Source organism: Carettochelys insculpta, chromosome 6 (genome assembly GCF_033958435.1).
Source record: "Carettochelys insculpta isolate YL-2023 chromosome 6, ASM3395843v1, whole genome shotgun sequence".
NCBI classification, from domain to species: domain Eukaryota; kingdom Metazoa; phylum Chordata; order Testudines; family Carettochelyidae; genus Carettochelys; species Carettochelys insculpta.
Window position 1 is genome coordinate 73,732,092 of NC_134142.1, and position 13,702 is coordinate 73,745,793.

A 13,702-nucleotide genomic window follows, 5' to 3' on the forward strand; every position below is an offset into this window, starting at 1 on the left:
CGCCCTCCACTATGTTGTGTAGAGTGCAACATGCCCCCACAACAGCAGGTGCGCTGGGGAGGCCAACCTCCAGCTGTGTCTGGAGACACCCGAAACATTCCTTGAGCCGCCCAAGTGCCTGCTCAACAGTGCCGCAGGCCTGGTTGAGGGCAGCACTGAACAGGTTTTGGTTGGGGTCTGTGTGGCCTGTGCAGGGCCACATAAGCCATGCCTGCAGAGGGTAGGTGAGTCAGCCACTATGCAGGGGGGAATGGTTGTCTCCCCAACCAGGACTTCCCATTGCGGGAGGTAGGTCTCCTCCTGCATCAGGTAACTGAGACACGAATTTCTAAAGATGCAGGCATTGTGAGCCCTGCCCAACCACCCCATGCAAATGTCCATGAAGCACCCATTGGCATCAATGAGGTACCCCTTCCGATTGATGTAGCTGCCGGCACTGTGTGGCAGGGGGTGGTTATGGCATTATGGGTTCCACTCAACACATCAAAACAGTTGGGGAATGGTTGCTGTCTGGGGTGGCCAGCTTCCACAGACCAATGGCCACCCTCTTCCCCAGGGGAAGTGGGGGCAGCATCCATGTGTCCTGGTGCTGGAGGGCAGGTGTGAGCCAGTGGCATTGCTCCATGAACATGGCCTTAGTAATTCAAAAATTATGCAGCCAGGGTTCGTTGCCCCAGTCCCGCATTATGAGACAGTCCCACCACTCACCACTGGTGGGATACTGCCAGAGGTGCCATCAGACCCAAGGAAGGGGGTGCACAATTTGCACCATGGGGGGTGGTGTGCAGTAAGGCAGAGATGCGGTTAGCCAGCTGGAGTCACTGCTGGACAGCCACAAGCAGGCTGGCCATAGCCAGGAGAAATTCCCCATTGGGGTGCTGCTGGGCATCTATGGTGACCTACCTAAGCAGAGCTTAGCAGGTGCATCTGCTGGAACATGCTGCAGCCAGCCTGAGCCCTCAGCCTGTGCAGAGGGAAGGTGTTTGCAGCTCGCCATGGCTCCCAGGAGGGCTTGTCAAACATGCGACCCCATCTGCACCATTTCCTGTTCCTTTGTTTGAAAAGGGAGCCCAGCGCTGTGCAGTCATGCTTTCGAAAGGGCAAAGGGTCTCTTTCAAAAGGATGAATCGCGCCCTCGTCCGCTTTCTGTGCGTGGTCACCGTCTTTCAAAAGGCGAACTTTCCAAGTGTGGATTTCGAAATGTCACCTTTCAAAATTCTGCTGTACTGTGGCCGCAGCCCAGAATGCATTCTGAAACAGCACCCAGTATTTCAAAATAGCACATCTAGACACATACGGACTGCATCTACACTACCCCTCCCTTTCTGAAGGGGCATGCAAATGTAATTTTTTTTCAGGAAGAAGGGTGCTTTTGATAGTGAGGCTTCCTTTTGAAGGAATCACATCTACACAGCTATTTTGCATTTCAAAAGCAGCACTGTCAATGCAGCAAGCGGCCACACTTATGCAAATGAGACATTGAATATTCATACCAGCACCTCATTAGCATTTTCAATCTGCTGTATTTACATGCCCCTTCTGAAAGGGAGGGGTAATGTAGAGGCAGCTACTTCCTATTGCAAAATCATGCCATTGGATGCCATTACGGCTTATTTTGAAACAGCACTATTCCATATCTTACCTGTGCCTGTTTCAAAATAGGTGTTATTCCTCCCGCAATGGTGTTTATGAAATTTGAAATAACGCTCCAGCTACTTCTAATTTATTTCAAAATAGCATGTGCATAGTGTACACGCTCAAAAAGTTATTTTGAAATAACTGCTGTCAGATGTGTTAGCCTAGGAGATTAAACAATGATTCCAAAGGGGTGTGTGTTAACCTTGCCTTACTTGTACCATAATTTTAGCAATTTTTGCACTACTGCAACCTTCTAGCTGTTATTTATTTTGCATGTGAAGTCCAGTGCACAGTGCCACTGAAGTATTATTAGGAAGTCACTGGGTCACATTGGCTACATCTACATGTGAAGCCTACATCGAAGTAGCCTATTTCGATGTGGCGACATCGAAATAGGCTATTTCGATGAATAACGTCTACACGTCCTCCAGGGCTGGCAACGTCGATGTTCAACTTCGACGTTGCGCGGCACCACATCGAAATAGACGCAGCGAGGGAACGTCTACACGCCACTGTAGCACACATCGAAATAAGGGTGCCAGGCACAGCTGCAGACAGGGTCACAGGGCGGACTCAACAGCCAGCCGCTCCCTTAAAGGGCCCCTCCCAGACACACTTGCACTAAACAGCACAAGATACACAGAGCCGACAACGAGTTGCAGACCCTGTGCATGCAGCATGAATCCCCCGCTGCAGCAGCAGCAGCCAGAAGCCCTGGGCTAAGGACTGCTGCACACGGTGACCATAGAGCCCCGCACGGGCTGGAGAGAGAGCATCTCTCAACCCCCCAGCTGATGGCTGCCATGGAGGGCCCCACAATTTCGACGTTGCGGGACGCGGATTGTCTACACGGTCCCTACTTCGACGTTGAACGTCGAAGTAGGGCGCTATTCCGATCCCCTCATGAGGTTAGCGACTTCGACGTCTCGCCGCCTAACGTCGAAGTTAACTTCGAAATAGCGCCCGACGCGTGTAGCCGCGACGGGCGCTATTTCGAAGTTAGTGCCGCTACTTCGAAGTAGCATGCACGTGTAGACGCAGCTATTAGGTCACACACAAACAATTCAATAATGTAAGTGGGAAGAAACAGTAGATGGTTTACGTGCCTCATCTCTTTCCATGGAGATCAAGCACATACCCACAATCCCAAATTATTATAATTCTAGATTTTTTGGCCAACTTCTCCGTCACTTTCCAAAAAAGGAGAGAGACTGGATTATCCTCAATGTTGGTGTTTTAGTTTTCGCTCCTTAGACTGCTACAGAAAGCTGACTATGATGGTTAAAGAAATGCTTTATATACACTCTTAAAAATAGACATTTTTACTATTGGCATCAGTACAGTGCCTCCCACAATTAAATGTGACTACTATACAAAACACATGAAAATGTATTGCTGAGAGGAAGTATTATTGATGACAGGATGTAAGAGATTAATAAGTATAATTTAATCACTGTATTAGATCACCTATGATTCTAGGATTCTAAATTGACAAGGTGTAAAAAGAACTAAGAAAAAAATCCCACACATGGCATTCAAATCAACATTCTTAATGCTTTCAACTTCACTTCAGTACGTTTCTAACCTCACTAATTAGTCACTATTTCCATTTCCCAGAGTAGCGCACCCAGCGTTGCTCATGCTGTCATGGTTTTAGCCATTGTGAAAAGACAAGACGCAGCATAATTACTGATCATCTCTCAATGAGTCACAGAGAAGAGAAAACCAGATAGACTGCCAGCCTCATACCAAAAAAAAGTAACAAGTTAGTGTTTAGGAAAAATGGGTTTGAGTTTATAAATAAATCCTTAAAATGGAAGCACAGTTAACATTTACCTTGAGGGGACAGAAAAATAGGACTCGTGGTTATTTAGTCAGACATCTGAAGCAGACAAAAGAAAGAGCAAGCTTCTTCAAACAGACAAAGCCAAACTAGAAGTATTGCAAGGGGCACTACAATAAATTTAAGAAAAGCATGAAGTTATAAGGAATAAAAATTATGCCCTATAAACCTATTTCTCCCTCTCCCATACCGATCACGACACTGCTAATTCAAAGCAAGAGTGAGTGATTCACACTTAACTGTGTACTGAGCTACTGCTTAGCTTCTGGCAAGTTATAAGTATGGTGAACACTAACTTAAAATTGTTTCCATACTGTAAAAAAGGATTAGTTTTTCCTTAGACCTGACATATACTTCAGTCCCATACTGTCATTCCTGTACATTAATACTAGACCAGGAATAATTTATGAAGAAAGGCTATGAAAGTTCATGTTTACATTTTCCTGCAATGCCAATATTTTTAGCCTCCATTCCTACCTTTGTTCTCATTTTTAGGATATTAGAAGTGTGCATGTTTCAAATATTAACAAATAAAGTTGAACCTATCACACTTACCAGCATAGTCTTTCAAAGGACATGTGAAAACAGGCATGACTATCTTCTCAGCGCTGGTAAGTTATGAACACAGTTTTGCACTTCCTCCTGCATTGTCCTCATATTTTCTACGTTTTCCATCTCTATGATGCAGTGATTGCAATTTACTCATGCAAACATAAAGCAAAAAGGTTATTGGGAAAACACAGTATACTGAATCCTTGCTTGGGATAAACTAGTGGTGCAAACTAGAATTTTCTTCGGTTTCATCCTTAGGTACATTTTCCTTCTAATCATCACCTTTTTATCTGCAAAAGGAAGAATTCAGGCACTTGTGTGTGTATAAACAGAGAGAGAGATTACCAGCAAACATGAAAGCACTCCTATAGCACTTTAAAGACTAACAAAATAATTCATTAGGTGATGTGCTTTCGTGGGATAGGCCCACTTCTTTCCAGATCTGAAGTGGGTCTGTTCCACGAAAGCTCATCACTGAATAATTATTTTGTTAGTCGTTGAAGTGCTACAGGAGTGCTTTCATGTTTTGTAAAAAAAACTTCAGTATGACAATATTCCTAGCTATGCACTTTAGTACCACATCATAAATATCTTCAATTTCTGCCGTGTCTTCTTAAATACAAAGAGGCATATTTGAGATACAGCAAGTCTACCCGATAAAGAAAAAAAATCATATGTAATTCCAAAGAGCTTATTAAGATAGGATTTAGAGAATTAAAGGTTATTCTATTTTCAGTTAAGTATTCCACACAATTTAACTCAAAGCTTGAGAACTTCAGTATATGAAGTTGTAATAAATCTTATAAACTACATATTTAAGGGATTTGTTTATTTTTGATTTACAAATGGCAGGCACCCAACGTTTCTTTTTATGTCTTATAAAAGTTTACAGATTTAACATTTCTTATATTATCTGTTCCTATGGCAGAAAATCCCATTATAGGAAAAAGCACTTTTTCCTTAGTCCCATATTTTAAATTCCGGAATACCCATTTAATAACCATCTGTTTTCAGATTGCTTTTCCTCCTACTTAACTTGTCAGATATTATTTAGGAATTAAAGAACATATTAATCTTATGGTATTAAAATGTAGATCCAGTATGTTCTCATTACAGTTCTGAAAACAGAAAACCGCAAACATGAATATGAAAAACAGCAAAAATACAGTATCTTATAAGGAAAAATGTGCTTTCAGATATAATTTTAATGGATAATTCATGTGGAATGACAAAACAAACATACTTAATGTGAAAAGTGACTATCATGAATTCAACAGGGTGATGATGAGTTTGTATGAACAAAAATAATAATCCACACAGGTCAAATTATAAAGAAATGCCTAGGGATTTTAAATGGTAAAGTTCATATAGGAAAGATTAGCAATCATTATGCTCAAAATAATGCAATTACTTCAGTAATTTATTCTTTCAGTATCACAGATTCCTTTAAAGAGTATTATGGACAAGAAAAATCAACTCAATGGCTTCATAGTTCTCAGCTACTCAGTTTAAAGGAATTATCAAAGGAACTATGTTAAAAACAAGTTATGGTTGCAGAGAGAAAAGGGTGTTTAACTGTAAATTTCAAAATTTTGATACATTTATGCCTTTTTTCAAGTTCACCAAAATACCAACAATGGAAAAAGCTAAGTCATCTGAGGCACTTTCTGCAGGAAAAATAATCTACATTTCCCAACAGCATATTTTCAAGTCCCATAAAAGATGCACAGGAAGACAACTGTAATATTCCTAATGTATTTGTCACAGCTAAGTGTAACACCTTAAATCACATCAGCCCCAACTGTTGGAAATGTCTCTCACTTCATGGTGTGGTTCTAGACCAGCGGTTTTCAACTTGAGCTCCAGCTGGTGCGGGGTTTGTCAATATCCTCTCCCGGTGGTTCTTTGCAAAGCTGCTGTGATGGGAAATGCTAACCCTGTAGGACCTTGTTCATGCCACGAGGCAGCTGAAATGCTGCTTCCCAGCCCATTGGGGAACCCACATCTCTCCCTGCTGTGGCAAGTGGGGAGGGTGGGCAGGAGCCCTGTGAGTAATCCAGTACTTGATTACTCAACATTCCATTCCTCTTTAGCTTGTTGTATGCACTACTATGTTGTAAACCTTTCTAGCTAAGACTGGAAACATAGTAAATAAATAAATGGGATGTGTATGAGCAATTGAAAAAAATGGGTGTGTCGTGGAATTGTTTGCCTCACTGAAGCATACCATGTTACTGAAAAGGTTGGGGACCACTGTTCTAGACCATGATAGCTTTGTATCACTGCAAAGAATATATACAAAAGTATCTTCAAAAGGAGGGGTAGTTTAAAGTACTTAACAGAGTGTAAGCATCTGTTCTTTCAAAATTAGATATATGCCCAAGTGAAGGAAAGCATTTTTCTTTAACTTTTAACAAGAACAGCAAAAAAAGCTGTTCAAAAGGGACATGAAAACATATGTGTTTTATATAGTTTTCATATTAATTCAAAATTTACCTTTCCAGATGTATTCAAAAACATACAGGATTTAAATACAGCACAAACATTTTAATTAGAACATATCACGTGGGCATGCATGTCAGTGTGTCAAATTAAAGCAGTGTTAAAAATGTTTTAATATAAAATTGTAGGCAATTAAGTTTTAAAGTAAAATTCAAGTGTTACATTAAAACAACATTCAGGTTTCTTGCCATTCAACATGTATTTCTGCTGCTAAAACAAAACTGATACACAGAAAGGTTTCCTCACTTTTAGGCATGAGTTCGCTACTGAATATTGTGAATTAAATTAATTTAGGATGTACAGTAAACCCTCAAGTTATGCGAGGGTTGCAACTCCCACATAAGTCAAATTTTGGAGCAAGTCAGGGGAACGAATCCTGGTTCCCTTGGGCTTGCAGGAGTCAGGAAATTGACCGACTGGGTTGGTCAATTTCCTGGCTCCCTTCAGCTGGTGACATGCCTGTGAAATACCTTTAACTTTACAAATTGCTCTCAATTAAGCTTAACTACCCTAGAGATAAGCCTTCTCCACACATGCCCCTTAACGTACTTTTCACTTGATTTACTAGTGATGCTGCTGCTCAGTTGGGGAAAGCCACTTCTCTCCTAATAACAAAAGCAGAGCAAAACAGCAGCCTCCTTGGAGCTTCCAGAACAGCAGGAGGGCCAGGGTTTTTTTGCCGCTGTCTGATGCCTGGGACCACAATGGAATTTATCCCCTATTTTGCTGTCCTTAGTTCTGCTGTGCACCCAGCAGCACAGGTGTAGCAGGTAAGCGGGGGGGGGGGGGGGGGGGCAAGGTCCAGGGTTTTCACTTGTGTTATTATCCACCTTTGCCAAGTATGCTCTGAGTCCATGAGCTGCAGTGGTTCTCTGTGCCCTGCTTTTCTTATTAGGAGAGAAGTGGCTTTCCCCAACCAAGCAGCAACATCCTGGGATAATCAAGTGAGAAGTATGTTAAAATTCCTACTTCATGAAGTTGAGGCTCAGTTCAAAGCAGTATGTTGCTCAGCAGCAGCAGCAGCCCCGCAATCTCTCCAGCACCTGAGAGATGCACAGGCAGGGTGAGGTGGGGAACAGGATCAACCTTCCTGGGTTCCTGGACTGCGCCCCATGTACTGCCTCATGCCAAGGAGAGCAGAAGTGGCATGCCAGCACTGCAGCCCCAGGGTGCCCTCCCCATTCATGGCTGCTTTTCAGAGGCTTCTTCCAAGCAGATCTTCTGCAAAGTTGGTTGCCAAAAATAGCCCCCAAAATTACAGAATTGATCCTAGCAAAGATGGGAGGAGGTGAACTATAAATGCTCCCTCAGACTCAACTTGCATTAATGTGAACACACGTAAGTCGAGTTCATGTAAAGCGAGGGTCCACTATACTTTAATTTTCAAGCAGGATTCATCTTTCCCTTACCTCCCCTGTGAAATTCAGGTTTGTGCTGGATTTTCTCCTCTTTCTTACAAGTATGGTAACTTCAATTTTTCACTTACCAAGACAATTTTTATTTTTTTTGAGATTGACTCTTGGAGATAGCATATCTTGCTAAACCATTTTAATCTCTGACAGAGTATACAATTGGTCTTAGCCAACCAGAACTTAAAAAATATTTTATGACTAATACAAAACGTAGTAAAGGACATGGCAATTCTTGAATCAGGTGTGTAATTAATAAAGCACTGTCTCTGTGTTCCTCTTCTAGCCATCATCTAGGGCTAAGAAGTTCAACAACTTGCATTTCTGTGCTCTCAGTGTTTTCTTTCTTTTTTCAACAAAAACATTGATTCTGCTTTCAGATACGGAAATGGTTCTCACTAAATTTAGTGGGAGTTTTATGGTTATAGCTAAGTGTAGAATTAATTGGTGTGTGAATTTTGAAGATTTTCAATAGAGAGGATGCATTTCTTTTAGTGAAGGAGTTCTCATATCTTTCCAATCTTTGAGGAAGGAAGCAAGGGAAAGATGATAAAAATCAAGAGTAGAATATAAGGAGCCAGAAGTAATGTTAAAAATTCAATCACGCAATCCTTTTCAAGCCCATAAAATTTACTAATCCAGGAAAGTCACAAATAGGTCTACCAACTGAGTCAATATTTTATTCTTACTGAATGTGCCTATTTACAATAAAAATTAAAACAAGAAGTTAATAGTTAAGGCAGATTTCGATCAAATGCATTCCAAAATCGCACAGTTATATTGGTCAGAGGTTCAAATGTTTCTCCCAGGCCAAAGACTTAAACTTGCTGTGAATTTTTGTTTGTAATGCTAACACATTTGTCTAATGACAATTTCGTTCAGTATTTTAACTATTTTATTCTCTAAGTTTTCATGGAATACACAATTAAACATTACATATACCGTACTGTATATTTCACACTCCAGATTGAAGATGATTTCATGTTTTTACAAAAAAGATGAAATGACTAAGTACATTTACAGGCTTTGTGCAGTTAGACCACCATATGCATAGATTTACTAATGCTAGAAGTCTTCTCTTCAGTATCTCATAGTACTGGATGCTCTAAAGTAGGAGAGGAATTTGTAACACAGACTAACCACGAAGTACCAGATGTTTCTTGCCATTTGTGATCTTGCAATGAAAATACGCCAGATCAGGATCACAAGGATTGTATTGAAACCATAACGTATGTTTCTTAACCTGGGAAAAAATTAAGGAAAAGTAAAAATTGTTAAGTGTTGCGAAAACACCAAGTGCTACAGATGAAAGATGACACACAGATGCAATCTCTAACTTGTTATGGAATTTAAGTTATTCCACATTTCTCACACCCTAAATTGCACTGTGGGCCAAATTAACTGAATGAATTCCAGAGGCTGGGCCCAGACTTAATCAAGAAAGGGACTCGACAGGAATGGAAAGCAAAGCCAGTCACATAAGTGGGTTAGAAACTGTATTACAGAATGAAGAGAAAATGTGTCAACAGTAAAGTGATATCAAGCAAATTCAATTCCAACACATGGTCATTTCCTCATGTATTCTGAGAAAACTAATCCTTAGTTTCCATTTAACCATCAAAATACAAATAAATAAATAAACAAAGACATCTCACCACATTTATTTCCTTAACAGACTCAGCATACACAGTATTGATTGTGACTGACAAAAAAATTGTGCTTTTTTTCCAGCTTCAGGAGTCTTAGAATTCAACTACAACTTCAGACTTACTCCTTTTGTGCTCATCTACACAAGGGTAACTCCTCACCACAGGAACACCCCTTTTCTCTTAAAAAGCCCAAAGCACTCACACAGCCAAGGAGCGTAAATCAAGATAAGAGGGTTTTCCCCCTCGAAATAATTGTTCCAGCTCCGTGAATGACTTTTGCCCCCACCCACAAGTCAAAAATGACTGTTTGTGAAACAAGCACAGGCACTGTCAACTTCACTAGCCTCAAGAGGCTTCCAACACGCCCAGGTAGGTACTCACTCCAGTCAGCACTGTGGGCTCTTCTACCTCATTCCCAAGTGACCATAAGATGCCCTCCCCATACCTTCCCACAAGCCCCAGGAATTCTGAAAGGCATTTCTCCAGGAAGTCAGCACTGTGAACTCAGATGCTTTTCCTGCCCCCAGGTGAACCAAAACCACCAGCACCCTCTGCAACCCTAGGAATTTTAAATGGCTTTTCCCCAGCTTGTCTGCATTTTAAGCTCTGCTGCTTCCCCCCAGTCCCCGCACAGGTTAGCGGAAAGCGCCCTGCCCCCACAAGCCCTGCGAATTTCAAAAGCCATTTCCTGCCCTCTCCTCAGCCTCATGGGATGCTTGCACTACCTTTGCTGGCTTTCTCTGCCCTCATTGTTTCAGTCTTCCAACAGTGGCTATCACTCCAAAAAGACTCTTGCTTGAAGTCAGGCTGAGCTGCTTGACCTACTGAGTGTGTGGGGCAAGGAGTCAGGTTTTTCCCAGCTTCATGGGAAATGGAGGATCGGGGACACCTATGAACCGATTTCATGCTCCCTGTGAGAAAAGGGTTATAAAAAAGATGCACAAAAGTGTAGGGCTAAGGTAAAAAGGAGCTTCCCCAGGCATACCACAGGGCTTGGGCAGCAAACGCTCTGCGGCTGCCCCCCCGTACACGCCCGTGTTATGAGCAGTTGGAGTCAACACTGGGGTACAGTCTACAGCAGAACCAAACAGCCCTGTTGATACCTGTACTGGGGAGTCCCAGCACAGTCCAGATCAGCAGGGGCAGCAGTCTTTGGATGAGGATCCCTGCAACCAAGAATGGACTCTGGGCTCCTAGCCCTCAGCAAGCACTCAGGAACTCTTCATCAGCCAAGATAAGATCCACACACAACCAAGCCTTGAATTGCAGCAGGAGAGCACACAGCAGAGTTGACAAGAGGCACACATCTCGGGTACATTCCTGTTTTTCTTTTTTAAATAGAACTGGAAGGAACCTCAAGAGGTTGTTGAGCCCAATCCACTGCACTCACAACAGGACCTCTCACCATCGACAACAGTTTTGTTTTTTTTTTGTTTTTCAATCTAATCTGCCCTCTCAAGGACTGAGCTCATAACCCTGGGTTTAGCAGGCAATGCTCTAACCCCTGAGTTCTTCCCCCACTCCCAACATTTGTGTAAGCATTTCTGGGGAAAGGTGGAGTTTGGGGGTGGGGTGGGGAGTCAGGAAACTGGCTAAAAATGGTGGTGGAGCAGGCAGTTTTGATAAAATGTTGGGATCCCACAAGGTCTCCATAAAACAAACATTGTTATGAGATACAGTGGGTTAACTTTGTGCGTGTATGTGCGTGCGTTTCTAACAACTGCCTCTTGAATGACAGATGCCTATACTGCCTTTCTCAAATCTCAAGAGGCTTAGGAAGAGGTCAAGACAAGAGATCTTCAAAGAAATCATGGAGAACTGTGACCACTAAACGGCAGTACTATGGCACCAAGAAAGGGAAAACCTAAAGCAAAACCTGAGGGTAGCACAGATGTATCTCAGGGGCCAAGACACTGAAAGAATAGTTCAGCCAACAGAGGAACAGACAGAGGTAATGTGCTCCATAGCCCAGACCAAAGAACAGCATTGGCAAAGGTTATCCCATGTTCACCTTCAAAGACAGATTAATTCTGCTGCCAGGACACCTCCACTGCCATGACATGACCCACCCTGGCATGTCTCCCTGCTCCCCTCCCCTTCCCAAACCACTCAATCTGCCTCCACAGCTCTGAGCATGGAGATATCTGGTCTCTGACACAGCTGTCACCCTTTACCTCTTCCCTCTCTTTTCAATACCCAACCCTAATCCCTTGCTGCTGCGTTTCAAATTTGCACAGCTGGATTCAAGAAAGCGAAGCTGTGTTGAGTACCCTTATTCTTAACACTTGTTTGGAGAACACTGGTAGCAGGAGCTGGAAGGGCAGAGTGGATGAGAGAGTCATCCAACCCCAAACACCCACAAATCCCACAAATATTCTCAGTGTTCCTCAGGGCCTCTCTGAGATTAGTGGCCACCTTATGGGTGGCCCTGAGAGCATCAGGGTCTGGCTATTCAAAAGTACCGGCCAGATGCTCTGTCTTTGTGCACCAGCCATGTGCATATACCTCCCTGTTACTCTGACATAGATTGTGATGGTAACACCATGTAATCAGGACCACGGGGAATGTGGTCTTAAAGTAAGCCAAGCCTCCCATATAAGTATCTCCAACTTGCCTCCAAGCCTCCAAATGTGCATTCAACAATCCTGTGGCATCTGCTGAGCTTGTTGCTGAACTGCTCCATGCTGCTGTCTAGCTGCCCAGTGTAAGGCTTCAAGAGCCAGGGCTATAAGGAGTAGGCAGGGTCCCCTAACATTATGATGGGCATTTACAGTCCCCTCCCAAACTTACTTTGCACTCTGGAAAGCAAGTGCCGTCCTGCAGCTTTCTGTACAGACCACTGTTCCTCAAAATGCATGCATCACTTAAATTAAAAAAAAATCATGCACCTTTCCAGACCACCCTGCATTTATGCCTATAAAACAGCCATGGTGATCTACAAGAACTTGAAGCACCGTTGGTAAGTGCCACTTACAGTTGGTGTACTCTGAGGCCAGGTGGTGGTGGTGGGCAGCCAGGGAAGGCAACCCCATTTCTTCAAAACAAGCCAGCCACAATCTCATCCTCATTCCCCATTCCAAACAGATTGCTACCCTGTGGTTGCTGATCAGGGGTAGCCAGTTTCCCCAGAGCAATGGCAACACACTTCTCAAGGCGAGACCACCTCTCATCTAGGTGTCCTTGTGGTGAAGTGACAGTGTCCACTCAGCACAGAGCTCAAGGAAGGTGACTTTACACTTCCTAAAGGTCTGTAGCCACTGTTCATCATCCGATACCTGCAGGACAAGGCTGTAGCAGACGCAATGGTCCATGGTGAAAAGGCTGTGACAGAGCAGGAAGCATCTGCTGCTTTCTGACCCTGCAGGACATGAAGTGGCAACAGCTCGCCTATGCCTCCTTCTGCTCTCTGTTCACTCAGACAGAAAGCTCAATATTGAGGCTGCTGCGCTGCAAGTCAACCACACCCCTGATGCACAGCATCCCAGAGCCATGATTTCTCTCTCAGGGAAGCATGGAAAGCAGGATCAAGGATGACCAGCAGCTGATGGAACAATTTCCTCATTTCCAGGAAACGCTGCACTTCCTGTTGACTTCCCACAATGCCTACTACGGGAATGAGATGCCAGCCATGGTGGGATACATGCCCAAAATGCATTGCTTTTTTTCCCCAAAATGAGGGCCTTTAAATGAATGCTTAAAATGCTATGGCAGCGTGAATGTAATTTTTCAGTTGTTACTTATTTTCACGTTAGAAAGTCAAAAAAAGAAGAAGAAAACCTGCAGCATAAGCACAGCCTTTGAGGATGGAATCTCAACAGGTGATTTACAAAGCTTTAAGAAACTTAATTTTCATTGTTATTCATCTTTAATAATAGTTTTCAAAGGTATGGGTGGCCCTGAACTATACAAGATTTTGTAGCATCTCTAATCTGCTGTCATTCAGTTTTTGCTCTTTCTTTAAAATAAGCACAATTAGTATGGCTGTTGCAGACATAGCTCAAAACACTCCCCTCCCCACAGCACAAACACAAGTGAACTACTTTACTCTCTAGATCAGGTGAATCATTTGCCGGCTCCTTTAAAAACAAAACAAAACAGTTATAACTATT

General features: G+C 42.9%; 1 protein-coding gene across 3 annotated transcripts in view; it reads right to left on the bottom strand.

Annotated features, from left to right (window-relative positions):
- Positions 1-4,848: 4,848 nt before the first annotated feature.
- The window catches only part of FAR1 (fatty acyl-CoA reductase 1), a 90,982-nt gene continuing 82,128 nt past the window's right edge, over positions 4,849-13,702 (bottom strand). For all 3 annotated transcript variants that reach the window (XM_074997336.1, XM_074997334.1, XM_074997335.1), the window contains exon 13: positions 4,849-9,187. In XM_074997336.1, coding sequence (XP_074853437.1) covers positions 9,025-9,187 — 163 coding nt within the window. In that variant the 3' untranslated portion in view covers positions 4,849-9,024. The remainder of the gene's footprint in view (positions 9,188-13,702) is intronic.